General features: G+C 49.8%; 4 protein-coding genes across 4 annotated transcripts; all 4 read right to left on the reverse strand.

Annotated features, from left to right (window-relative positions):
- Window positions 1–3,167: 3,167 nt before the first annotated feature.
- LOC6594489 (indole-3-acetaldehyde oxidase) lies at window positions 3,168–9,259 on the reverse strand. The gene is made up of 6 exons (XM_002019924.2): window positions 9,086–9,259; window positions 6,852–7,780; window positions 6,472–6,705; window positions 4,598–6,410; window positions 3,615–4,235; window positions 3,168–3,553 (listed from the first exon to the last, which is right to left on the reverse strand). Exons 1-6 carry the CDS (start codon window positions 9,123–9,125, stop codon window positions 3,372–3,374), a joined length of 3,819 nt encoding a protein of 1,272 aa, XP_002019960.1. The 5' UTR covers window positions 9,126–9,259; the 3' UTR covers window positions 3,168–3,371.
- A 1,119-nt stretch (window positions 9,260–10,378) lies between these two features.
- On the reverse strand, window positions 10,379–15,561 carry LOC6594490 (indole-3-acetaldehyde oxidase). The gene is made up of 6 exons (XM_002019925.2): window positions 15,291–15,561; window positions 13,760–14,688; window positions 13,380–13,613; window positions 11,506–13,318; window positions 10,825–11,445; window positions 10,379–10,763 (listed from the first exon to the last, which is right to left on the reverse strand). The coding sequence occupies exons 1-6, from the start codon at window positions 15,328–15,330 to the stop codon at window positions 10,582–10,584; spliced, it is 3,819 nt and encodes a 1,272-aa protein (XP_002019961.1). The 5' UTR covers window positions 15,331–15,561; the 3' UTR covers window positions 10,379–10,581.
- An 818-nt stretch (window positions 15,562–16,379) lies between these two features.
- LOC6594491 (xanthine dehydrogenase 1) lies at window positions 16,380–20,841 on the reverse strand. Its single transcript, XM_026994511.1, has 6 exons — window positions 20,583–20,841; window positions 19,786–20,523; window positions 19,259–19,492; window positions 18,760–19,204; window positions 17,659–18,702; window positions 16,380–17,594 (listed from the first exon to the last, which is right to left on the reverse strand). Exons 1-6 carry the CDS (start codon window positions 20,835–20,837, stop codon window positions 16,462–16,464), a joined length of 3,849 nt encoding a protein of 1,282 aa, XP_026850312.1. The 5' UTR covers window positions 20,838–20,841; the 3' UTR covers window positions 16,380–16,461.
- Window positions 20,842–21,021: 180 nt separating this feature from the next.
- On the reverse strand, window positions 21,022–26,282 carry LOC6594492 (abscisic-aldehyde oxidase). Its single transcript, XM_002019927.2, has 7 exons — window positions 25,929–26,282; window positions 25,142–25,296; window positions 24,331–25,071; window positions 24,038–24,271; window positions 22,887–23,978; window positions 22,125–22,833; window positions 21,022–22,063 (listed from the first exon to the last, which is right to left on the reverse strand). Exons 1-7 carry the CDS (start codon window positions 25,966–25,968, stop codon window positions 21,264–21,266), a joined length of 3,771 nt encoding a protein of 1,256 aa, XP_002019963.1. The 5' UTR covers window positions 25,969–26,282; the 3' UTR covers window positions 21,022–21,263.
- Between the last annotated feature and the right edge of the window lie 296 nt (window positions 26,283–26,578).

Raw genomic sequence — 26,578 nt, forward strand, 5'->3', positions numbered from 1 at the left:
GTTGGCACACAAAGATGTCCCGGTGTGATTTATCGCCGGCATAGCTGGGATAATGGCCACGTATTATAATATTTGCCGCGCCCAGGCGTATGCTTATCGGCGGCGACACCGACACCGACAACGACAACGTCAACGTCTAGACTCCTGCGGTGCAGCTGGGCTCCTGCGCCCAGCAAGGATTCCATTCTTCATTTCTCTGGCTACCGGCTTCTGGCTTGCAGTTTCATTTGCATTTTGCCAGAGCGGAAAACTGCATGCAGTTTATTAAATAGGAGCGAGCACAAAAAACGATGCGGGAAGACAAAAAAGTGAAAAGAGAGAACTCGCCAAATTAAGTACATCATTTCGGTTCGGGGAGAGTTTTCGGTTGATTGTCGGATGCTTTTGGCGCATATCCTGTGGCCAGGACGACACTCTCGACTCTCGCCTCATTGTTGGATTTTATGCCGCAACGAATGTCTTCTCCTTCGTCCTGCCAGACACCACACAGACAGTCAGACAGACAGACAGAGGGCTTAAATCGTGAGCCAAATACATAAAATCTACGCATGCATGGCCCCTATGTGCGAGTGTATCCTTTGCCGCATCCTTTTCCACTTAATGCCGACTGCATTGTGCCCAGATATACATATTTGCCTCTCCATATATATATTTGATATCATTAAAATTTTCAGCTTGCCACTGCAGCAGAAGAAGCAGCTTGTCCTTGCCATTGGTCCTGTTCCCCCTTTTTCGGAGGAGTCTGGGCAAACATGAATGGTCTGAAAAGTCTGGATTTCACCAACCCCAAAAAAGAGGCGAACGAAAACTATGCATTTATGATATTTCCAAGTTTATTTGCTCAACGGACTTTGCACTCCCCGAATGGCTTAAAATATTTCTGCATGTGTGCACCCAGCTCTGGGAGCTATGAGAATTCCGTCTAAGATACTTATTTGCACATTTTTTAGCCTGTAATATTCTTAAAGTTTGCTAGGGCAAACCTCTTCAAAGGAAATACTCGTAAAATCCATCTGATCCCTTCTCAGTTATTCTTTGCAGTGAGGAATTCCAAAGGTATCCAACGAGAAAGTTTAATTAAATTTAAGTCCAAATGGGACTTAATATTCAGTCGTTTCGTTCATAATTAAAAAATACGCAATATCCGATTTTTCAATAACCCCAGAAAACTCCCATGTGGCCAAGTGTCAGGATGATGGAAAAAAATCAGACTCTGAGGCAGCAGCAGACGGAAAAAGAGCGAGGACGTCCTGTTCACGGCCATGGCCATGGTCAGGACGAGTGCCACTGATAGGCGACGACAACGATGGCCAACTGCAAAGGACAAACGGGCGTAACTCAATCTGTGGATATGCAAAAGGGAATAACCAGCCAGACGCACTACCGCAGAACAATGATAGCAGAATGTGCTCACTCCAACAGAAAAAATCACTAAAAGAATAAAACCAATCCCATGGACATTTGCTTCGGTGTACTGCCATCCAAAGGGTATATAGGGCTGGATATACAGGAAGTTTTTAGCATTTACTGGATCCTATGCTGGGAAATAATCGTTTATAAGCATTGCTCTCTTCTGCATTTTCTAAATAATAATTAAATAGGGCATCCAAATATTCGTAGAATTTCTGGGCCCACTAAGCAGTCGCGTCGTCTCAATTGTTTTCCTTTTTATTCGGCTTTCTGAGTAAATTAAAAAGTAAATTCTTTCACTGCCACGACGACGCATCTTCTCTCGTCCGGCCAATAATGCAATCAATTTATTTGCACTTTAGTGCAGCGGAAAGGGTGTGGGATGAGGGGGAGTGCGCCCGCCCAGAGCCGTGAAGCTCTCCGGCAAAGAAAGCTGCCGACGATTCGGGAATAAAAATGAAATCAATTATGTTGAAACTTTTTTGAGCGCCAGTACCGAAGGCTATGTTGTAATTAATACAAAATGCTGTGGCCTCAGACCCATAGCCCGGACTCCGGACTCAGACCCAAGCCGTGGCATGGACCCTTAGTCGGACGAAAGGGAGGTGTGGATCGGGGGAGCGGAGCAGCTCCCTCTGCACGTTACAGCCGGGGGCATGCCAAAAGTTGAGTCTTTGCCGCAGTGCTGTTGCCCGAGAACTCAATTTGATAAAAATTTCATTTACAATTGCCGACGCCGTCGTCGCCTCCTCGTGGCATTGGGGGGACGTGCCCCAGTCCGTGTGGGAGTCGCCAGTTGGCGCTTTTGGCCAGGACTCGCAGCCGTCCACTCGCCCTCCACTGCCAATTGTTGTGTTTATTAATTTAATTTGACAGTCGCGAAGCCCGGCCACGCTGCGACTTTGCCTTGGGGCCAATCGACAGCAGCTGTGGACGGTTGTGGTTTTCCAAAGGGTCTGGTCTGCCAAATGTTCAAATGGTTGGGGGACCATATTCATTTTGTGGTTTCCGTTGAGGTTGCAATTAGAACATTAGGGGGAAAATTCTTACATAGAAGTAATCCAGGCAGGTTGGCAGAAATTAGTTGGTTATTCAATATCCAATATTAATCATTTCAATCCGTCCGATCTGGCCGTCTTTTCGTGATCTGAAGAGTCCTTGGAACGAGAAAAAGGAAATTAATGTTTTGACTTTACAAATGCTCAAGGAATTCACTAAACTCAAATAATCCTAAGTTCCAGCAGACTACAATCCTTTCAAACCCTTTTCTATACTACCCAAAAAGAGATCATTCACCCATATTTTATCACATTCTCTAAGTGCTTTGACTGTTATATTTCTGAACCCCAGGGAATGTCGTTTGGGCATACTTTAGATTATTGTCCACAGGATCAATCGAATAATGTCATTAGGGATGTACTCATTAACGGCACAGCAGTTGGTGGTATTCGAAAAATCCATTAAAGCGATCCAGATGCCACAACCGCAGGCGAACCAAAGTCCTGCCCCCGCTAACGGTTCGTGTGGCATATAATTTCAATACCAAAATTTACGTTAGAATTTAATGAAGAACTCGGCTTGGGGTGTGTCTTGCCCGAGCTGTCGCTGGTGTTGAGGTGCTAAGCATTAAAAAAGACCCAAGGAAAATGTAAATTCTGCAGAGGGTGGGGTCACCACTTGGCCAACACTCCATGCCATTCCATTGTCGACCCAGGCCGGCGGCGTTGTTCGGACTTTCGCAATGAATGTCATTTGGATTAAGCGTTGGATATGTTTTTAATTTATTGTGCATACAATACAAGGTCTGCTCCTCTAGGTTAAGTAGGGTATATGTGTTGGGGGATTTTCTTGGCATGCTTATCGAAGCATTCCCATCGCTTCCGCAGGCCACGTGTCGCGTCTCACGCTCCGTCCGCCGAGGAGGAGATCTCCTGGCTCTACTTCTTCTCTTCCTCAACCACTTAGTTCAGCTTGAACTGGCTGGGCTCGGTGCCGGCATGAAGAACCAGAAACTCGGGCGTCATTGGGGCATTGAGGGTGACCCATGCCTTGGGCACGCCGGCATCATCGCGGGCCGATTGCAGGGCTTGCTGAAGGGCAAAAGCCACCGCGATGGCTACACAGATAGCGGGTTCACCGGTTGCTGCAATAGAATGACTCTCATTTACTTGGATTTCAGTAAGGATGTGATTTTAAAAACGCACCCTTCGACCTCATAAACCCAACTTTGTTTGGGCTCTTAGGCAACATTTTGATGCGCAGATCTACGGGAATGTCCTTAGCGCCCGGAGGCTTGTATGTCCAGGTGCGGTTCGTGAGGCACTCGCCGGTCTGCTTGTCTACCACAATCTGTTCGCTAGTCCAGTAGCCCAAGCCCATCATTAACGCGCCTTCCATCTGCCCGATATCCACATTGGGGTTCAGACTCTCACCCGCATCTTCCAGGAGGTCTACGCGGCTGACTAGATAGTTGCCGGTGAGCACATCAAACTCCACCTCCGTGAGGCAGAGGCCGCATACCGCGTAATTCTCCATGTCGCCCTGTTTGTAATGGTCGTTGGCAATGAGGTTGATCTTCCTGTTATATGCCTCGTTGATCAATTGCTGCCAGTCGGAGGGCTTCAGTTCCTCCTTGACCGCCTCCAGGCGAGAATTTAACGTCGCGCAGGCCTTGCGCACGGCATAGCAGAGGGACTCACTGCCCACGGAGCCCCCGGTACCCATTGCGTTGGCTCCATTGATGGTTTCGCTGGCTTCAATGCGCACCATTTGCATGGGAATGCCCAGAGAATGGGCCACCACTTGGGATATCTTGGTATTCATGCCTAGAATAAATTAAATTTGAGTTAAGGAACCGTTTGAGCGATTTTTTGTTATTGTCTTGTGGCACTATAACCACGTGGAAGAATACATAGAATATCTACTAATTTATATTTCATGAAGTGATATCTTAGGTGACAGTACGCTATAAGATATCCCTGTCCGAGAACACAAATGGGTAGGTACTCACGAGCGCCCACTTCAAAAACATGAATCTCGGCCTGATAGATGGTATCCCCATTGTCCAGTTTGGACCCATCCGACTACTAGATCTGAGAGCCAGCAGGTGCTCAGAGAGCATGCGTGTTCCAATCCCTACGACTTTCAATTTGAACAGTGCGATTTTGATCGTCGCATAATCACTCACCTTGCCCCATTTCGATGCCTCCGTGGGAAACAACCACAGTGCCATCGCTGTGATAAATGGCTACCGTCGCGGGGTACTGTCCGAAGTAGCCCATCTGGTACTCCATTATAGCCAGACCCAATCCTCGCTTGCGCCACCGATTTTCTTTGTTGTAGGCAATAATCTCTGAGCGACGATCCTTATAAAGGGTGCTCTTTAGGAATCCAGGCATCATTTCTGCCATTTTGTGGTTGGGCAAAATATTGGCATATCGCACATCCGCGGGATCCTGCCCCGTCTCGAAGGCGATGTGCTCGATGATATTTTCTATCATGGCAATGCCCTCCAATGACCCAGGAGCACGACACGGAGTGTTGCTGGGGGCGTCCGTGTAGACCAGGAAGCCATCCAACTTGTAGTTATCGCTGAATTCGTAGCAGTTTTTAGACACCGCCACTCCATGGCCCATATGGGACTCGTTCGATAGGTAGCCGGCATCCTCGAAGAAGCGACTGACGATACCCACGATCTTGCCCGACTTCTGAACGAAGAAGTCGTAGTCACAGTGGAACGCCCAGCGCTTTCCCAGGGTGCTCATAATGGACTCCAGAGACTGGACCAGGCGCACGGGACGATTCAGTTTGTTGGCAGCAACAGCAGCGGCCGCAGCGGCAAGGTTGCAGCGTGTGGCCTTGCCTCCGTATCCGCCTCCGATGCGGCGAGTCTTAACCTGCACCTCGTTAGCCTTGAGCTTGAGTATATTGGCGATGATGTCCTGCGACAGATCCATCCACTGGGTGGCTACATACACCTGCATGCCACCCTCGAAGGGCACTGCTACCGTGGTTTGAGGCTCCATGAAGTAGTGGTACTGCAGGCCCAAGTCCAGCTGACCGGAGGAACTCAGATCGAAGTGCTCCCCCTCCAGGTCGAGAGTGTCCAGCGTTGACCTGTACCTATGCTCGATACGGTCGCTGGATGAGGCTCCTACCTTGTTCAGCACATCCTTCAGGGTGGGAAGCACTTCCTTGGCGCCTCCTTCGTAGCTCAGCTTTACCAATCCTGCAGCGCGCTGAGCCAGGGCGTTGGTATTGGCGACGATTATGCCGACGGGCTGGTCATAGAATTTAATCTCGCCAGTGGCGAATATCTCCTCGTCTTGGGCAAAAAACATAGGCTCGCGTGTCTTAGGACCAAGGTAGTTAGGTCCAGGTATGTTCTTGGCATCCAAATAGGCCACCACGCCGGGCAGAGCTAGCGCTGGCTGAGGATCCACCTTCGTGACCTTCGCACCCACTTTTTTAGCGTGAACGAAAGCCGCCCATAGCTGACTCGGCTGCGTGGGAAGATCGTTAGCGAAGGTTGCTTCGCCGGAGCACTGGATGAGACCCTCGTGCTTCTCCGTGGCCTTGGTCACCGGATAGTGTTCCTGGAAGGTCTCAAAGTTCTGCTTTCCACTCGACACCGGGCGCTGCAGCAAGGATCCGCCCAGAGCGAAGCGACTGCCAACTCCCTGTTTCCTCTGGGTGGCGGTCTTCAGCAGGAACTTGTAGAAGAGTCCGCAGGCAAGCTTGCGTCGGTACACGGGCGAGGCATCGGGCATCACCGCGTCGGGTTGCAGAAGAGTCGATAATTGTCCAAAGGCCTTCTCCACCAGTCCATTTTCATAGGGATTGCGTCCCAAGAGCAGTTTTTCAATGGCAGTGGCATGGACAAACTCCGGGTTGATGCCGCCAAAGCAAATGCGAGCGGTCTTCACTTTGGTGGCGTTGTCCAATTCGAGGAGAAAAGCGGCGTTGACATAGGCATGGGCATTCTGGGCACGAGGCATGATCTAAGGGTAGGAAAAAGGTTGAGATTCAAAGCATTGAAGATAGATCCGTGATAGATCTCACCTTGTAGGAGTCAAACAGAAAACGATCCTTGGGATAAGCGGGCAGCACAAATCCTCGTATGATCTTGCCCTCCATCGGCGTCTTCAGATAGCTGGCGAGGCTCACAGTTGCCTGTTTGGCCACCGACTCCTGAATAATCACCTGTGCGTCCACGGCCTCGAGGACAATGAACACGTCGGAGGGAAACTCCGGGTGCGCATGCTTGATAGCCAGATTGCCCGCCAAGGTGCCGGCCTGGGTTAATGCAAAGCAAATTGATGGAAAACAGCATTAGAGTCGAATTAGATGACCCATGCCGATGCCCATGATAAGATAATTCGAGAAGTTGGAGAACCAGCTTACACCTTATCAGGCAGATAACATGAAAATTGTCGACTTACATTGCGCACGGGAACGTTGGCGATCCAATCGAGATGTTGCCACACCTGCGACAAGTACTCGAAGCCACGGGTCTTCTCCAGCTGGCGGCAAATGTCCATGGTTTCTGTGAGGCTCAGGTTTCCCCCAAGCGTAAGGGAGGAGGAATCAACAGCCAGCTTGTGTCCCTTGAGGTCTGCCAAGGCCCCGACATCGATGAACGCCTTTATGTCCGCACTGCGCCTGTACACCCCGTGAGCCGTGTTGCCGGCCACCAGCATGACGGGCAGCTTCTCTTTGACAGCGCTCTGCAGGACCTCAAATAGCTGGCTCAGGCTCTCCGGCCAGCTCCAGCGGCTGCCGTCCAGGTAGACCTGACTGCCCTTGGGCGACTGCTTCTTGCAGGTGCCAGCGCATAGCTCGCCCGTCTTGGGACACTGCTTTGTGCCCAGATCCTCGATGTCCGCACACTCCGCGGGCACCGCAATGTCGCTGTCTACCGCAAAGGACTTCATGGCATCCAGGATGGGGCGGTATCCAGTGCAGCGACAGATGTTGCCTCCGAAGGAGTTCTCCACCTCCGCCATGGTCACGCGACCGCCCTTCGACTTGAGCAGCCCGTACATGTTCATCACGATGCCCGGCGAGCAGTAGCCGCACTGGGTGCCGTTCATCTTGGCCAGCCGCTCCTGGATGGCGTGGTAGCCCACCCGCTTGTTGCCCAGACCCTCCGTTGTGGTCACCTCCAGTCCCAGGCAGGTGTTCAGCATCGTGAGGCACGAGTTTACGCCCCAAGTGCGCACCTCCCCCGTTTCCGGGTGGATGCCGGTCAGCGTACACACGCAGACACCGCATCCGCCTTCCTGGCACATGAACTTTGTGCCCGTCAGACCGGCATTCTCTCGAATGAAGGTGTTCAGCGAGATGTCTGCAGGCAGGGCAGCCAGATAAACTGCAGGAGAGAAAATATTGCATCAGGTTTTGTTTATCTAATCTACAGTTATAAACCGCTCCAACATGCCAAACATTTCTTAGATTAGGTGCACATTTAAACGAGAAACTATATACTCAAAGTGGATCTCGAAGTGATATGGGAACATGGGTATCAAATATGTTTAGCTCACTAGCTGTATGCTCAAGCCATGTAATTATTAAACAACGAAGGGGAACGTTGTGAGTTGCTGCGGACACCGCAACTCTACATATATAACCGATACTATGTTAGTATGGCTCTCCTCCGGCAGACGCCGCTAATATTGAACGACACGACAAAGAGTGCGTGCGAGAGATACAAAAAATCAGTCTGAGCGTGACGTCGGGCGCTGCGTAGCCACTGCAAATTGATTTGTTTCCTTTTGGCTATAAAAATTATCTGATCTGATCCAGATTCAGCAATCTGATAGATATGGTTGTTATCTATGATTCTGCGTTTTTAGTTTTCTCGAATCTGCAATATTGTGGATGCAACAGATTTTCGTCCTTTGTGTGGGCGGAAGGGGGTGTGGCGAAATTTTGACACAACACGGTCAAGGTCCGATATCTCAGGAGTGTGGATACCAAATTTGGTTGCTCTGGCTCTTATAGGTTCTAAGATCTTTGAACTCATATTTAGCAATTGGCAAAACCGACCATGAAACCTGTGTGTTAGAGAGAGACAGAGAGCGAAAGAATGAAATTGTTTTCTTGATTCTGGCTATAATAATTATACGATCTGGTTCAGATTTTGAACTTTAGAAGATATAGTCATCGTCTACGATTTTGCGTTATTTTGGTTTTATCGGATCCTTAAAAATGTGTATGCCACAGATTTTCGTCCTTTGTGGGGGCGGAAGTGGGCGGGGCGAAGTTTTGAAATATTTTTGTAGCAGTGACATATCACAGAAGTCTGGATCCGAAACATCGTTACTCTAGCTCTTACAGTCTTTGAGCACTCGGAGCTGAAGGGGACGGACAGACGGACGGACGGACAGACAGACAGGACTCAATCGACTCGGCTATTGATACTGATCAAGAATATATGTATTTTATAGGGTCGGAAACGATTCCTTCTGGACGTTACACACATCCACTTTTACCACAAATCTAATATACCCCAATACTCATTTTGAGTATCGGGTATAAAAATCGGTTCACTCTATTGTATATCAAACTTTTCATTCATCTTGTTAAGAACACGTCAGTGCGTAGAGTTCCCATTGCTAAAGCTCTTAAAATTTTGTAAGCAATTAATCAATAAATTAACTGCCCACATACTCACCTTCATATCTGGTGCCGTTGATTGTAATGCTGTGCACCATTATCTGTGTTTTATATAATCACTTGAAAGGGGCCACGATTGTTGTCTTGAAATAAATTGAAGTCTTTCTCGAGTTTAATTGCCGTTCGCTGTTTTCGAAGAAAGTTGCGTGTGTTGTCCACGCTAATCTCCGGTCAACTGTGGGTTAATGTGGCTGGAATCGAGCTTTTATTGCCGAGCCCCAAAACGTTCTCGCGATCCAAAGTTTAACTTGCTCCCGCAGAGACACTGGCTAACTACTATTCGATCGAGAGGAGAGCTCTCGTGTGGGTCTCTCTAAATTCTACAATACATACATACATATACCTATGTATGTACCTAGATTTATAATGAATCGTTATCGCACGATCTCTCATCCACTCTCTCTCTCTCATTATCCAAGTATATATTTACTCTCTCTTTCGGGCAAACTTATAAATCATTATCAGCTGTTGGCTTAGCAGTTTTTGTTTTGCTCGGGATTCTAAACAAAATGCGGAATACTTCTAAAATACCTGAAAGCGTCGAGAGCATTAGATTTACAATGTATGCAATGATTCAGGTATTTAATTGGCAGCGTAGAAATCCATAACGCCCTGGAACTGGCAGGCAGCCAAGGTAGGCAACTGGAAGATAGCTCCCAAACGCACAGGAGAGGAATGAATTCTTAGGCAAGAATAGATGACTTTTTTGGATGTCATCGATTCCTTTAGGACTTTGTCATGACGTGTCATGACTTTGATTTTGACCCTTTCACACGCTTACTCATTCTCTCTCTTTCTCTCTCTCACACAAGAGATATGATATAACGGCTGGTGTTGGTGTGAGAAAAGTAAGAGACAGATGTAGCGAAATAAAAAATGGAAACATAAACTATTTTAAAATTCTTTAGGTGTAAAACTAAAACTAAAACGAAACTAAGTGTAAGAATGAAAATTAGAATAAGAAATTAGCGGTGGTGGTTCTCTCCTTTTCTATGTTTTCAAATGTCCAAATGTTTACATGTTATAGCCGTATGACATTAGACTTTGCTAACTAGCTGCGATTGCGTGCTTGCATCAGGTCCATTGGCGCAGTGTCCAGCATTGAAGAGTTTGAGGCGTCGAATGTATCTTACCAGAGCTATGGCTGAGGTGTTAAGCATTAAAAAAAGAACCAAGGAAAATGCAAATTCTGCAGAGCGTGGGGTCACCACTTGGCAAACACTCCATGCCATTCCATTGTCGACCCAGGCCGGCGGCGTTCTTCGGGCGTTCGCAATGAATGTCATTTGGATTAAGCGTTGGATATGTTTTTAATTTATTGTGCATACAATACAAGGTCTGCTCCTCTAAGTTAAGTGGGGTATATGTATAGGGGATTTTCGTGGCATGCTTATCGAAGCATTCCCATCGCTTCCGCAGGCCACGTGCCGCGTCTCACGCTCCGTCCGCCGAGGAGGAGATCTCCTGGCTCTACTTCTTCTCTTCCTCAACCACTTAGTTCAGCTTGAACTGGCTGGGCTCGGTGCCGGCATGGAGAACCAGAAACTCGGGCGTCATTGGGGCATTGAGGGTGACCCATGCCTTGGGCACGCCGGCATCATCGCGGGCCGATTGCAGGGCTTGCTGCAGGGCAAAGGCCACCGCGATTGACAAGCAGATGGCGGGTTCACCGGTAGCTGAAAAACGAGAAATTTTACTTACTGGGATTTCAAAAGGAACATGTGCTTATAAGCTCACCTTTTGACCTCATAAAGCCTGCTTTGTTGGGGCTCTTAGGCAGCAGCTCAATGCGAAGATCCACGGGAATGTCCTTGGCGCCCGGAGGCTTGTACGTCCAGGTGCGGTTCGTGAGGCATTCGCCAGTCTGATTGTCCACTACAATCTGCTCGCTAGTCCAGTAGCCAAGGCCCATCATGAAGGCGCCTTCGATCTGGCCGATGTCCACATTGGGATTCAGACTCTCGCCCGTGTCCTCCAGGAGATCCACCCGGTTGACCAGATAGTTGCCCGTGAGCACATCAAACTCCACCTCCGTTAGACAGAGCCCGCAAACCGAGTACGGGTCCATGTCACCCTGCTTGCACTGGTCGCTGGCAATGAGATTGATCTTCCGGTTGTACGCTTCATTGATCAGCTGCTGCCAGTCGGAGGGCTTCAGCTCCTCCTTGACCGGTTCCAGACGAGAATTCAGTGTCTCGCAGGCCTTGCGCACGGCATAGCAGAGGGTCTCGCTGCCAACGGCACCTCCAGTGACCATTGAGTTCGCTCCATTGATAGTGTCGCTGGCTTCAATGCGCACCTGTTGCATGGGAATGCCCAGAGTATGGGCCACCACCTGGGATATCTTGGTGTTCATGCCTGGAATGGATCACATTAGTCTTAAGAAACGGAACAGTTGGATGGATCTGCAACACTCACCTTGTCCCATTTCTATGCCTCCGTGAGAAACAACCACAGTGCCATCGCTGTGATAGATAGCTACCGTCGCCGGGTACTGTCCGAAGTACCCGATCTGGTACTCCATAATGCACAGACCCAATCCGCGCTTGCGCCACCGATTCTCTTTGTTGTAGGCAAAAATATCCGAACGACGATCCTTATAAAGGGTGCTCTTTAGGAATCCAGGCATCATTTCTCCCATTTTGTGGGCGGGCAGCATGTTGGCATATCGCACGTCTGCGGGATCCTGCCCCGTCTCGAAGGCGATGTGTTCGATGATATTTTCTATCATGGCAATGCCTTCCACGGACCCAGGAGCCCGACACGGAGTGTTGCTGGGAGCGTCCGTGTAGACAAGGAAACCATCCAACTTGAAGTTATCGCTGAATTCGTAGCAGTTCTTGGACAGCATTACCACGTGCCCCATGGGGGACTCGTTCGACAAGTAGCCTGCATCCTCGAAGAAACGACTGACGATACCCACGATCTTGCCAGACTTCTGAACGAAGAAGTCATAGTCACAATGGAAGGCCCACCGTTTGCCTATGGTAGTCATGATTGACTCGAGCGACTGGACCATGCGCACGGGACGATTGAGCTTGTTCGCAGCGACAGAAGCAGCCGCAGCGGCGAAGTTGCAGCGGGTGGCCTTTCCTCCGTATCCGCCACCGATACGGCGAGTCTTTACCTGCACCTCGTTGGCTTTCAGTTTAAGGATGTTGGCGATGACGTCTTGCGAAAGATCCATCCACTGGGTGGCTACATACACCTGCAGGCCGCCCTCGAAGGGCACTGCTACCGTAGTCTGCGGCTCCATGTAGTAGTGGTACTGCAGACCCATGTCCAGCTGACCGGAGGAGCTCAGATCAAAGTGCTCCCCCTCCAAGTCGAGGTTGTCCAGAGTTGACTTGACCTTTTGCTCCAAGCGCTCGTTAGATGAGGCTCCCACCTTGTCCAGCACATGCTTCAGACTGGGTAGCACTTCCTTGGCACCTCCTTCGTAGCTCAACTTCACCAATTCTGCAGCGCGATGAGCCAGGGCGTTGGTATTGGCAACGATTATGCCGACGGGCTGGTTGTAGAATTTGATCTCGCCTGTGGCAAAAAGCTCCTCGTCTTGAGCAAAGAAAAACTGGTCACGGGTCTTAGGTCCAATGTAGTTAGGTCCCGGTATGTCCTTGGCATCCAAATAGGCCACCACTCCGGGCAGAGCCAGCGCTGGTTGGGGATCCACCTTCGTGACTTTAGCACCCACTTTCTTTGCTGTGACAAAGGCCGCCCACACCTGATTGTGTTGAGTGGGAAGATCGTTGGCGTAGGTTGCTTCGCCGGAGCACTGGATGAGGCCCTCGTGCTTCTCCGTGGCCTTGGTCACCGGATAGTGTTCCTGGAAGGTCTCGAAGTTCTGCTTTCCACTCGATACCGGCCGCTGCAGCAGGGATCCGCCCACAGCGAAGCGACTTCCAACTCCCTGTTTCCTCTGGGCGGCGGTCTTCAGCAGGAACTTATAGAAGAGGCCACAGGCAAGCTTGCGTCGGTACACGGGTGAGGCATCGGGCAGCACCTCATCAGGTTGCAGAAGAGTCGATAGTTGGCCAAAGGCCTTCTCCACCAGTCCATTCTCATAGGGATTGCGTCCCAAAAGCAGTTTCTCAATGGCAGTGGCATGGACAAACTCCGGGTTGATGCCGCCAAAGCAAATGCGAGCGGTCTTCACTTTGGAGGCGTTGTCCAACTCGAGGAGAAAAGCGGCATTGACATAGGCATGGGCATTCTGGGCACGAGGCATGATCTAAGGGTAGGAAAAAGGTTGAGATTCAAAGCATTGAAGATAGATCCGTGATAGATCTCACCTTGTAGGAGTCAAACAGGAAACGATCCTTGGGATAAGCGGGCAGCACAAATCCTCGTATGATCTTGCCCTCCATCGGCGTCTTCAGATAGCTGGCGAGGCTCACAGTTGCCTGTTTAGCCACCGACTCCTGGACAATCACCTGTGCGTCCAGGGCCTCGAGGACAATGAACACGTCGGAGGGAAACTCCGGGTGCGCATGCTTGATAGCCAGATTGCCCGCCAAGGTGCCGGCCTGGGTTAATGCAAAGCAAATTGATGGAAAACAGCATTAGAGTCGAATTAGATGACCCATGCCGATGCCCATGATAAGATAATTCGAGAAGTTGGAGAACCAGCTTACACCTTATCAGGCAGATAACATGAAAATTGTCGACTTACATTGCGCACGGGAACGTTGGCGATCCAATCGAGATGTTGCCATACCTGCGACAAGTACTCGAAGCCACGGGTCTTCTCCAGCTGGCGGCAAATGTCCATGGTTTCTGTGAGGCTCAGGTTTCCCCCAAGCGTAAGGGAGGAGGAATCAACAGCCAGCTTGTGTCCCTTGAGGTCTGCCAAGGCCCCGACATCGATGAACGCCTTTATGTCCGCACTGCGCCTGTACACCCCGTGAGCCGTGTTGCCGGCCACCAGCATGACGGGCAGCTTCTCTTTGACAGCGCTCTGCAGGACCTCAAATAGCTGGCTCAGGCTCTCCGGCCAGCTCCAGCGGCTGCCGTCCAGGTAGACCTGACTGCCCTTGGGCGACTGCTTCTTGCAGGTGCCAGCGCATAGCTCGCCCGTCTTGGGACACTGCTTTGTGCCCAGATCCTCGATGTCCGCACACTCCGCGGGCACCGCAATGTCGCTGTCTACCGCGAAGGACTTCATGGCATCCAGGATGGGGCGGTATCCAGTGCAGCGACAGATGTTGCCTCCGAAGGAGTTCTCCACCTCCGCCATGGTCACGCGACCGCCCTTCGACTTGAGCAGCCCGTACATGTTCATCACGATGCCCGGCGAGCAGTAGCCGCACTGGGTGCCGTTCATCTTGGCCAGCCGCTCCTGGATGGCGTGGTAGCCCACCCGCTTGTTGCCCAGACCCTCCGTTGTGGTCACCTCCAGTCCCAGGCAGGTGTTCAGCATCGTGAGGCACGAGTTTACGCCCCAAGTGCGCACCTCCCCCGTTTCCGGGTGGATGCCGGTCAGCGTACACACGCAGACACCGCATCCGCCTTCCTGGCACATGAACTTTGTGCCCGTCAGACCGGCATTCTCTCGAATGAAGGTGTTGAGCGAGATGTCTGCAGGCAGGGCAGCCAGATTAACTGCGGGAGAGAAAATATTGTTTTAGATTAGCCGGAATTTATCTAATCTATCTAAACCACTCCAACATGTCAAAACCGTCTATAATTAGGTGAAATTTTATAGGACTACTACCAACTATAATAATAAGACACATCTTCTGGAAAAGAATGATGATAATGATTTTCGACACGGTAAACCAGTTCATGAAAATTAACAGCAAATCTCACATAGACCTTGAACATTTTGAGGGACCTATATTTTATAATTATCTAAAAAGTTTACCTCACAAATGAGTATACAAAAATCATGAAATTATTTTCAAGATATGTCTATCTCGTTTGGCATATCATTATCTACTAATAACTACCTTAACGATATAATAAATGCAACGAAAAAAATAGCTCAAATTATGGTCGTTATGCCACCCATTACTGTCTCCAAAGTTCTATACAAGTTCTCATAGAAAATATTCCATTTTGAGTGGGTTGTAATACACGATAAACAACAAAAACATGAGTAGGAATACTGAAACATTGTGCTCTCACTGGTCGTTTCTTATTTATCTTTTTGATGACACTTCTATCAAGCACTCAATACATTAATTAACTACCCACATACTCACCTTCATAGCTAGTGCCGTTGATTGTAATGCTTCCAGCCATTATCTGTGTCTTATATAATCCCTCAAATCACTTGAAAGGGGGTGCCTTGGTATATTGTGAAATTAATTGCAGGCTTTCTCGTTGTCGTCCACCTGTTCTAGAAACTATTTATTTCACAATATGAAGCAAGCGCTGCTGGAAGGCAAGTTCCGTGTGTTTTCGACGCCGATCCCCGAGATACTGTACCCTAGGGCAGGTGGAATTGCGTATTTATTGAGTGGCCGCGGAGGGAGCCCCAAAATGTGCTCACGCTTTCAAGTTCAACCTGCTTCCGCGCTCCGGCTCTAACTACTATTCGAGAGGAGAGAACTTCTACAAATTATATACTGAATCGTTATCTCCCGCTCTCTAAACAACTCTCGCACTCTCTGGTAAGCCTATGAGTATAAAGCTTTATCAGCCAAATGTTTGTTTAGAATTTTCTGTTTTGCTCGGGTTTCTAAACAAAATGCGGTATCGTTTCGGGTTTGGTTTCTTTTCAAAGAACTGGGAAGAGTTGAAAGCTCTCGGCTTCCAATAACTCACATTCCAAGGAATCATATGTGTAGGTATATAGCTATGAAAGGGTTTTTGTTTATAGAAAGAGATCGTTTGTATACCCATATGATCGTAATGGACATTCTACTTTTCCTCAAGGTTCTAAACAAAATGCGTTATTATTTCGGGTTTGGTTTCTTTCAAAAGAACTGGAAATAGTTGAAAGCTTTCGGCTTCTAATAACTCACATTCCAAGGAATCATATGTGTAGGTATATCGCTATGAAAGGGTTTTTGTTTGTAGAAAGAGATCGTTTGTATACCCATATGATCGTAATTGAAATTCAACAAAATGAAATCAAAGATTATAAAATACCAAGATATTGCATTAAGAAGAAATTCCATTTAAATTTTCGTTCGACGGTTCGTCTTACGGACACTGATACTTACATTCTCTTATCGGGTATCCTTCGTTCGACTTTTGTTCTTCGCCAAAGACTGTATTTGTTGTTGGATTGTTTGTGTAACACTCATTCAATCAAAAGAAGTTCTGAGAGATATAACTGTGTAAGCAAATATATATTTCACTGAATTCCCCAAACAACTTAAATCTAATAAGCAATTAATATGGGAGTATACCCAACCATATCCCATCTCACTTCAGGGCAAAGCTCTGCACTTGGTGGCCCGCATTCAGAACTACAGTCTCTGGCGTGGTTGGTGCCCCCAGGCGCACCCACTCTCGAGGTAGTCCCGCATCTGTTCTGGCCGATTGGATGGCATGCTGCATGGCAAAGAGTACGCCCACGGAGAGACAGAGGGCTGGCTCACCCGTTGACTTAGAGCGCATGAAACCCACCGGATTGGGGTTCTTTTGGAGCAGTTCTATGCGGAAATCGATGGGGATGTCCTTGGCGCCAGGCGGATGGTAGTTCCAGGTGCGATTGGTGAGAATGCGGCCCGTCTGGCGATCGTAGACCAGCAGCTCCGTCAGATAGTAGCCGAGGCCCATGACAAAGGCGCCCTCCACCTGGCCCACATCGATGTTGGGGCTGAGACTCTCTCCAGCATCTTCGAGGATATCGACGCGGCGAATCAAGTGGTTGCCAGTGAGTATGTCCAGCTCCAGTTCACTGAGACTCAGTCCAAAGATGCTGTAGCTGGGAATATCTCCCAGTTTATAAGAGTCGCTGGCTATAAGAATAACGGACTGCAAGTAGGCAGCCTGTAGGATCTGCAACCAGGTTGCTTTTTTTCCCAGCTGTTTCTTCACGGGCTCCAGACGCTTGTTCAGCGTGTCGCAGGCCTTGCGCACGGCCAGTCCAATCATTTCGCTGCTCATGGAGTTGGCCGTGATCATGGAATTGGCTCCGCTTACCGTGTTGCTGCTCTCTACGCTCACGCGCTCCAGGGGCACGCCTAGTACGAAGGCTGCCACCTGGGCCGCCTTCGTATTGATGCCCTGGCCAATCTCTATGCCACCGTGCGTGATGACCACCGATCCATCCTCGTGGTAAATGGCCACCGTCGTGGGATACGTGAAGCCAACGGTCGTGTTCAGCGGAAACTCCATGAGAGTCAGTCCCAGTCCGCGTTTACGCCACCGATTCTGCGCGTTGAATAGGTTGATCTGCCCCCGTCGCTTGCGGTATTCTGTGGTGGCCAGGAATCTGGGCAGGAGTTGCACCATCTTGCTACCAGGTCGGAGATTGACCAGACGGACATCGGCTGGATCCAGCTGACAAGTGAAGGCGATGTGCTCTAGAGCTGTTTCCGTCATGGCGATTGCTGAAGAGGTAAGAGGGAATCCAAAGTTATTTTAAGGACGGAAAGGAGGTCAAGCAGGGCTTACCCTCTGCTGTTCCAGGTGCCCGACACCATGTGGAACTGGGGGCATCTGTTAGGATGGCACTTCCCGAGGTCTTGTAGTTGGAGTTCGTCAAGTTGTAGACATTCCTGAGGGCCGGCAGTGTGAGAAAATCGACCACATTCTCGTTGAGATTGCAGCCCGCATCTTCGTAGTATTTATTGGTCAACATGGTGATCAATCCATTAGCACGTGCACGGAACTCGTAATCCGAACGACAGGCCCATCGCTTGCCATTGCACTCCATCATGGATTCGATGGTCTGGACAAATCTGGCGGGCCGGTTCAGCTTAGAGGCCACCAAGGCGGCGGCACAGGCTACAATATTGCAGCGCGTGACCTTTGCGCCATATGCACCTCCCACACGTCGCACCTGGAGCTGCACTGTGTTCACATTCACCTTCAGCATATGGGCAATGCTTCCCTGAGTGCCATCCATCCACTGGGTGGAGCACCACACCTGCAGAATATTGTCAATGGGCACCACAATTGTTGTCTGCGGCTCCATTGTGAAGTGGTACTGCGATTCCAGTTGCAGAATACCCCGACCCAATACATCGCCAGGCGCCAAAGCAGATGGATTCAGTACCTCTTTTTCCTCACTGTCCTTCTTTAGACAGACGATGCGATTCTCCAGCTTGGCTGCCAGCACGTGGTTGATGCTCGTGTAGATCTTCCGCTGATCGTTGGCGTAGGTTACCTGCACCAGGGTGGCTGCATAGACAGCCGTATCCTGCGAGAGGGCTGCAATCACACCCAGAGGTTGGTCGTAGTGCTTGACCCGACCAGCAGCAAAGATCTCATCCACTTCAGGCGTAAGCGGGGTGACCGTCACGAAGTTATTCGCTCCCGGTATATCCTTGGCCGCATAGAAGGCCACAACTCCCTGGCACTGCAGGGCAGCCGAGGGATCAATCTGCTCGATTGTGGCTCCCACTCGCTTGGCCGTGACAAAGGCACAATAGACGGCATTCGAAGTGGTCAAGAGATCGTTCATATACGTGGCCTCGCCCGAGCACTGAATGAGACCTGCAAAGATCAAAAAAACTCAGCATCTGATTGCACTCCTCTCAAGATGGTACTCACCTTCCAGCTTCTGTACCGCCTGTGTGACTGGATAGTTCTTTTTGATCGTCTCGAATGTTTGACTGCCCGAGGACAGAGCACGCTCCAGCAGTAGACCTCCGCTGCGATAATTTTCCCTTACCAGATCCCTGGGAGCGGAGCCCAGCAGGAATTTATAGAGGAGCCCACAGGCCAACATCTGACGATACTCGGGCGATGCCTCTGGCGGCCTCTCCTCGGCCTGGAGGCTGCCTTGCAGCTGCTCAAACATCTGAGTGACTGTGGCCGGATCGTAGAGATCTCTGCCTGGCAGGAGCAGCTCCATTGGCTGATCGTGCACGTAGTCGGGTCGAATGTTGCCAAAGCAAATGCGAGCCGACCGCACAATATGCCGCTGTAGGTCCTGCCATTCGATAAGGATTCCCGCATTGACATAGGCATGAACATTCTGCGCTCTAGGCAGGATCTGTTAGAATATACAGAATTAATAGGAGATCGTTCAGGGAATTTCAAACCTCACCTTGTAGGAGTTGAAAATATATCTATCCTTGGGATAGGCCCTCAATATGAAACCGCCGATGACCAGTTTCGGTGTGGCATCGCTCAGATAAGTCAGGAGGCTCATAACCCGCTGGCTACTGGGATTATCATAGACCAAAACATTGACATCCAATGCCTCAAAGGTGATGAACACATCCGAGGGGAATTCGGGATGCTCCTTCTTGATGGTGATATTTCCAGCCAATGTTCCATTCTGTAGAACACGTTATATGTGGTATAAATAGATGTTTTTCTTCAGTGTAGCTTTGATTTACTCTCTCTGCGACATAAGCTTGTGAAAGTTAAATGAGTTTAAAGATATTCCCTAACACAGAGCAGTGTCTATGCGAAAAGAGAAGCAATTTGTTAGTTGTGGAATGGGAACTCTCTTCTTAGAAGAAGAGTAAGAGTATCCACAAGTTGCACCCACTAATTTGTTGAATTTATCTACTTATTTGGTCACCGACGAAACGAGTTTTGTGGATTTATGGCCCGCTATCTACTCACGTTTCGCACTGGGACATTGGCAATCAGGTTGAAGTGCTGCCACAACTGTGCGCAATACTCGAATCCCGGCCGCTTGGCGGCGATGAGAAACAATTCCATGGCATCGGTAAGGGTGACATTGCCGCCGAGCAGAATATGATCCGTTTCGAGGCTGTGCTGCTTCAGCTCTGGCACCGCATTAACGTCGATGTAGTGGCGTATGCCCCTGGGCCGCCGGTAGACCCCGTGAGCCGTGTTGCCGCCCACCAGGAAGTAGAGCTCTCCCCTCGCCACCTGGCTGAGGGCTGAGAAGAGCTCCGTCAGCGTCTTGGGCCAATACCAGTGGGCGGCACCATTGTCCTGCCTGCGCGCCGGTCTGGAGCAGCTGTCCCGGCAGGACTGTCCCGTTCGGGGGCACAGCAGCTCGAAGGAGTCCTCAATGTCCACACACTCCGCAGGCACTGCAATGTCGCTGTCCACCGCAAAGGATTTCATGGTATCCAGTATGGGGCGATAGCCGGTGCAGCGGCAAATGTTGCCACCGAAAGCGTCCTCCACTTGGGCCATGCTCACCTGCCCCCGATGCTGTTCCAGCAGCCCGTACATGTTCATCACGAATCCCGGGGAGCAGTACCCGCACTGGGTGCCGTTCAGCTGGGCCAGACGCTTCTGAATGGGATGGTAGCCGCTCAGTTGGTTGCCCAATCCCTCGTCCGTTATGATATCCACATCATCGCAGGTGTTGAGCAGCGTCAGGCACTTGAAATAAAGTTTTATTAGTAGCCAAGGGAAAACCAATCCCTGTCTACAGTACTTACAGAGTTGGCTGCTCTCGACTGCGCCTCGTCTGTGGCCGGATGACGTCGTCGGATGACACACACACAGGAGCCGCAGCCGCCTTCCAGGCACATGTACTTGGTGGCCGTCAGGTGGAGATGCTGGCGCAGGAATGCGTTCAGGGTGAGGTCCGGGGCGTAGTCCCCAGCCTGCACCTCGTAGGGGAAGCCATTCACACTAAATCTGATGCTCATCGTTGCAGAGTCGGTAGCCAAATGGTGCGAGGTCTTGGACATTCGCTTCTATTTCAAAGCGCTGCCTGAAACCTGATTACCCGTTAATTAGGCTAAACGGGTTCCAGCGGCCGATAAGAGCGCCATCAAAGCGGGCACTGTGCGAAATCTTCAAGCTAATTACGCAGCCCCAAATGCATTTGAACTGCTTTCTTTTGTAGAATTTTTTATAGGATACAAAAACAAATAAACGCATAGTAGGTATATTTGGAATATAAGTAAAAATAAGTTTAGAAAGTGAAGCAGAAACGCTGACATTGCGCTTCGGGTCTGGTGTCCGATGCAGGCCGGCATCTGGCGGTCTCGGCGGCCGCGCTCCCACGGTCAGTGAATCTGCCTACTCAGCGATCTTACAGAAGTGGCCAATTTGGATAATATTTGTTAACTTATATCTTAAAAGAAATACCAAAACCCATTCGAAATTAGAATCTACTTAAGCCTAAAGCTCGTCGCCTCATGACCCGCATTCAGCACCAAAGTCTCGGGCGTAGTGGGTGCTCCCAGACGCACCCACTCGCGCGGCAGCCCTGCATCATGTCGGGCCGATTGCAGGGCCTGTTGGAGGGCAAACACCACACTGACAGCCAGGCAGCAAGGCGGCTCTCCAGTGGCCTTGGAACGCATAAAGCCCGGCCCATTGGGATTGGGTTTCTGGGCCAATTCGATGCGAAAATCAATGGGAATATCCTTGGCGCCGGGCGGCTTGTAGTTCCACGTGCGGTTGGTGACCAGGCGGCCCGTTTCGCGATCGTAGACCAACTGTTCGCTGAGCCAGTAGCCCAGGCACATGACAAAGGCGCCCTCGACCTGGCCAATGTCGATAAATGGACTGAGACTTTCGCCAGCATCCTCGAGGATATCCACGCGCTTGATTTGATTGTTGCCGGTGAGGACATCCAACTCGATTTCGGTGAGTGCCATGCCGTACACATGGTAGTTCTCCATGTCACCCGCTTTGTAGTGATCGGAGGCAATCAGGTTGACGGATTTGTCATAGGCAGCGCCCACGGTCTTAACCCAACTGTCGCCGCTCTTCTTCACCGGCTGCAGTCTGGTGTTGAGGATCTCGCAGGTTTTGCGAACTGCAAAGCAGAGACTCTCGCTGCCGACGGCTCCGCCAGTGACCATTGAGTTGGCGCCATTGATGGTGTCCGAAGATTCTACCTTGATGAAGCTCAAATCGATGCCCAGGGTGTAGGCAGCCACCTGAGCCACCTTTGTGTTCATTCCTGGAATGATATCCATAGATAATAAAAGCAATAATGATACTAAACAGTGGCCCCCACTTACCTTGCCCCATTTCGATGCCTCCGTGGGTAACCACAACTGTTCCATCCACATGATAGATGGCCACGGTAGCGGGGTACTGACCAAAGTAGAAAATGGGATAGTCCATCACGGCTAGGCCCAGGCCGCGCTTCATCCAGCGGTTCTCGGAATTGTGCGCCTCGATCTCTTTCTTCCTCTCATAATATTCCCGCGACTCGAGGAACTGCGGCAACAATTCAGACAACTTGTGGGTTGAGGCTATGTTGAGGAGTCGCACAGCTGCCGGATCGCTCTGGACCTCAAAAGCAACATGTTCAATAATATTCTCCATCATGGCAATGCCCTCCACCGATCCCGGCGCCCGACACCAAGTAGAACTGGGAGCATCTGTGATCACCGCGTTGCCATTGTTCTTGAAGTTGACGCCAGTAAAGTCGTAACAATTGGTCGCAGTCAAGGTTGAGTGCATATCGATGGGACTCTCGTTATTTACCCAACCAGCATCTTCGTAGAAATCATTCGACAAGCCGACAATCTTGCCGTTGGCCTTCACGTGACACTGATAGTCAGAGCGACAGGCCCAGCGCTTGCCATTACAGTCCATCATGGACTCCAGAGTCTGAACAAAGCGAACAGGACGATTCAGCTTATAGGCAGCCAAGGAAGCGGCGCAGGCCACCTGATTCCCGCGGGTGATCTTCGAGCCATAGCCACCGCCCAATCGCCGAACCTGGAATGACGATAAGTGAATAAAAAACTCAAAAATGTAAAGGAACAAATCACCTGTAACTGAACATCCTTGGCCTTCACTTGCAGCATGTTTGCAATGACAGCCTGAGTGTGGTCCATCCACTGGGTGGCCGAGAAGACCTTCAGGCCATCCTCAAAAGGAATGACCACCGTCGTTTGCGGCTCCATGGTGAAGTGATACTGCAGGCCTATCTGCAATATGCCTCTAACTTCCAAATCGGGAGTGTCGGAGAAAGTCACTTCCTTCAGCTTCGATTTGGACACAGCAATGATGCGTGACGGATCCGGTGTTTCCGAAGCAAAGACATCCCCAATGCTGGTTATCAATTTGAAGTCGGAGGTCGCCTGAGTGTAGGTGATCTTCACCAGCTTTGCCGCCCGCTGAGCTTGATCGGCAGTGAGGGCTACGATCACTCCCGCCGGTTGTTCCGAGTGACGCACCAGTCCGGAGCAGAAGATCTCCTCTACCTGGTAGCCAAAGCTCGGCTCACAGAAGGTGTTTGTCCCAGGCACATCTTTGGCACTGTAGAAGGCAATCACTCCAGGTTGCTTGCAGGCCTCCTTGCTATCGATTGCATCGATGGTGGCTCCCACCTTAGTAGCTCCTACGAAGGCGCAGTATACGGTGTTGGACGGGGTCAGCACATCGTTCATGTAGGTAGCTTCCCCCGAGCACTGGATCATGCCCTCTACCTTCTGCACGGCCTGGGTTACGGGATAGTTCTGCTTCTGGGTCTGGTACACCTGCAGACCCGATGATAATGGGCGCTGAAGAATCTGACCTCCACTCTTGAAATTCTCCGCGACCTCTGCAGGTGGGGCGTGCTTCAGAAAAAACTTGTAGAGTAATCCGCAGGCCAATTTCGAGCGATAGGCAGGACTGGCATCAGGCAGGACCTCGTCTGGATTGAAAACACTTGGTAGCGAATCAAACGTCTGTTCTATGAGTCCACTCTCGTAGGGACTGTGTCCCACCATCAACTGCTCAATGGCGGTGGCGTGGACAAAGTCGGGTCGGATGCCACCAAAGCAAATCCTGGCATTCTTCACCTTTGAACCGTTTTCCAACTCGAGAAGAAAAGCGGCATTGACATAGGCATGGGCATTCTGGGCCCGTGGCATGATCTATTGCACAAGAAAGACTTTCTATAGGAAGGGAACTGTGGAAATAATCAATACATTACTTTGTAGGACTCGTATATAAACTTATCCTTGGGATAGGCAGGCAGGAGGAATGCTTTCACCACAAGCTTTCTATCGGTTGCGCCCAAGTATTCGGCAAGGGTAATTTCCTGCTCCTCAGTGGCACTTTTCATTGCCAGAACCTTTGCATCCAAAGCCTCGAAGGACAGAAAGACATCCGATGGGAACTCGGGATGCTGTTTCTTAATAGAGATGTTTCCAGCCAAAGTCCCCGACTGTAAAGAAGAGGAGGTCAACTCAGATGATCGACCCTGGGAGCTGACTCCAAACTCACATTGCGCACGGGGACATTCGCAATGAGATCCAAATGGTTCCATAGAACCTCCAGATACTCAAAGCCGGGCTGCTTGGCCGTCGTAATAAGGATGTCCATGGTCTGCGTCAGACTGAGGTTCGCGCCCAGCTTTAGCTGCTGCCCCTCAGTGCTGTGCCCATGCAGCTCCTCCACTCCACTCACATCGATGAAGTGCTTGATATCCGTCGATCGTCTGTAGACACCATGCGCCGTGTTGCCAGCCACCAGCATGAATTGATCTGCCTCTCCGATCTTGTCCAGGGCCTCAAACAGCTCATTCAAGGTCTTGGGCCAGTGCCACTGGCTCCCGTCCTCATAGACCAAAGTGGAACGATGACAGCTGCCGCTACAGGGCTGCCCCGTCTTGGGACAGTTGAGGGCCTCCAGGCTCAGATCCTCGATATCCGCACATTCGGCGGGAACCTGGATATCGCTGTCCACCGCAAAGGACTTCATGGCATCCAGAATGGGACGGTAGCCGGTGCAGCGACAAATGTTGCCACCGAAGGAGTTCTCCACCTCCGCCATGCTCACCTTGCCGTCATGCTGCTCCAGCAGACCGTACATATTCATCACGAATCCCGGGGAGCAGTATCCGCACTGGGTGCCATTCATCTTGGCCAGACGCTTCTGAATGGGGTTATAGCCAGTGCGTTGATTGCCCAACCCCTCGGCAGTGACGATCTCCAGCTGGGCGCAGGTATTCAGAAGCGTGAGGCACTACAAAGAGAGAACATAAACGATTTCTAGTTAGAGGTTGAGCGAATGAATGGATGGGATCTGTTCAAACCGAATTGACGGCCCAGCTGCGGGTTCCATTGCGGACTACGCAAACACAGGCCCCACATCCTCCCTCCTGGCACATGAACTTCGTGGCCGTCAGTTGGGCATGCTCCCGAATGAAGGTATTGAGAGTGATGTCTGGGGGCAGATTTGTCAGATTCACTGTGGAAAATAGGGGGTGAGGACAGTATATAATTTTGTGCTAAATGAATGTGTTACACAGTCAACGATTGCGTGCAGTTTCAAAAGCTATTGTACTACTTAGACTCTACTATTACTTGATTACTGTCCTTATCTGAAGGGAATAAACATGTATCATATTAAATGATATATGATCAACTTGGTAGACTAAACACTACAATTTGTTTACATCAGAGCCGCAGATCATCTTTTCTGGAGACTTCACCAAAGACCAATATAAATATGAGATCACAAAAGGGATAGGATTCTCCTCTGACTGTTTCAATAATAGAAAACAAAATGATCTAACGATTTATGTCAAGAACCAACGAAATGATCTTACTATTTTGGACTAGGGCTGTAAAGGGAGTAACCGATTCTTAGCACTTTCTTCACTGACAATTAGCATTTTGTTAATTAGACTTTATCAAGAATCTTTTAATCACAGAAATATACTAATTAAACCTTGGCTAAATAATTACCCTACTGTGGTGTCATTCATGGTTTTACTTATTACACTATATTATAATTAGCTTGCACCATCGTTCTCTCGTTTACCTAGCGGAACTAAGAATCCAAACACCTATGTATACATAAAAACTTTTAAAACTCACCCGTGTACGGCTGTCCATTAATTGTGAATTTTGTAGTCATTTTTCTAGTTCACACCACAAACAAATTCACTCAAATGTCAGCTGCTGATAGTTTTTTCTATAAATAATTCAATTGGTGGCCACTTTTTTGATATTTTCCAATGTTTTCCGTCTCTGGTGTTCCACTGCGAGGTTCGCTTCTTGCCACAAGCACTGCCGTTGCTTAACTGAACGATCGATTCGATCGCCCCTTGACGATCTGCTCCACAGAATTTGATTGCGATTTTTGTGGCAGCCGTAGATAAATGTCAGTTTGCCGGGAACTCTGTATAAATTAACAATAATTTTGTTAAGCTTTCATGCCTCGCTCGCGATCGCAAATAATTGCAGTCTATCGCTCCGACGGCTCCGTTACGTTTCGTTTCGTTTTCAGCTGCTGCCGGCTTCCAAGCCATTCGTCAGCTGTTTTCTGTTGTTGTCTTTTGGCAGCTGTGTATAGTCACGATATTTGCGAGAACAGCAAAAAATAAAAGAGGTCAAACTTTGGCGCAACGAAGCATGGAATACCCTTCGGCAGGGTGTTTTTAACAGGAATGATTCGGGAGAGGAGAAAAGTGACGTTTTTGGCTTAGGAAAATGGATTTCAAAAACAGTTACGGAGAGCAGTCCAT

The sequence above is a fragment of the Drosophila persimilis genome, unplaced genomic scaffold (assembly GCF_003286085.1).
Source record: "Drosophila persimilis strain 14011-0111.01,24,50 unplaced genomic scaffold, DperRS2 tig00003933-arrow-pilon, whole genome shotgun sequence".
In the NCBI taxonomy this organism is placed as follows: domain Eukaryota; kingdom Metazoa; phylum Arthropoda; class Insecta; order Diptera; family Drosophilidae; genus Drosophila; species Drosophila persimilis.

Bases quoted from the DNA above. Each gene is read 5' to 3' on its own strand.
- LOC6594490 (XM_002019925.2), bottom strand. From the start codon at position 15,330: ATGGCTGGAAGCATTACAATCAACGGCACTAGCTATGAAG. The intron at 14,689-15,290 runs GTGAGTATGTGG...TCTCTCCCGCAG, and splicing joins CAACGGCACTAGCTATGAAG to TTAATCTGGCTGCCCTGCCT. The intron at 11,446-11,505 runs GTGAGTGTTGCA...GATCCATTCCAG, and splicing joins AGGCATAGAAATGGGACAAG to GCATGAACACCAAGATATCC.
- LOC6594489 (XM_002019924.2), bottom strand. From the start codon at position 9,125: ATGGTGCACAGCATTACAATCAACGGCACCAGATATGAAG. The intron at 6,706-6,851 runs GTAAGTCGACAA...GCATTAACCCAG, and splicing joins CCAACGTTCCCGTGCGCAAT to GCCGGCACCTTGGCGGGCAA. The intron at 3,554-3,614 runs GTGCGTTTTTAA...ATTCTATTGCAG, and splicing joins TGGGTTTATGAGGTCGAAGG to CAACCGGTGAACCCGCTATC.
- LOC6594492 (XM_002019927.2), bottom strand. From the start codon at position 25,968: ATGACTACAAAATTCACAATTAATGGACAGCCGTACACGG. The intron at 25,297-25,928 runs GTGAGTTTTAAA...TATTTTCCACAG, and splicing joins TAATGGACAGCCGTACACGG to TGAATCTGACAAATCTGCCC. The intron at 24,272-24,330 runs GTGAGTTTGGAG...TCTTCTTTACAG, and splicing joins CGAATGTCCCCGTGCGCAAT to TCGGGGACTTTGGCTGGAAA.
- LOC6594491 (XM_026994511.1), bottom strand. From the start codon at position 20,837: ATGTCCAAGACCTCGCACCATTTGGCTACCGACTCTGCAACGATGAGC. The intron at 19,493-19,785 runs GTGAGTAGATAG...CGTGTTCTACAG, and splicing joins CCAATGTCCCAGTGCGAAAC to AATGGAACATTGGCTGGAAA. The intron at 19,205-19,258 runs GTGAGGTTTGAA...ATATTCTAACAG, and splicing joins ATATTTTCAACTCCTACAAG to ATCCTGCCTAGAGCGCAGAA.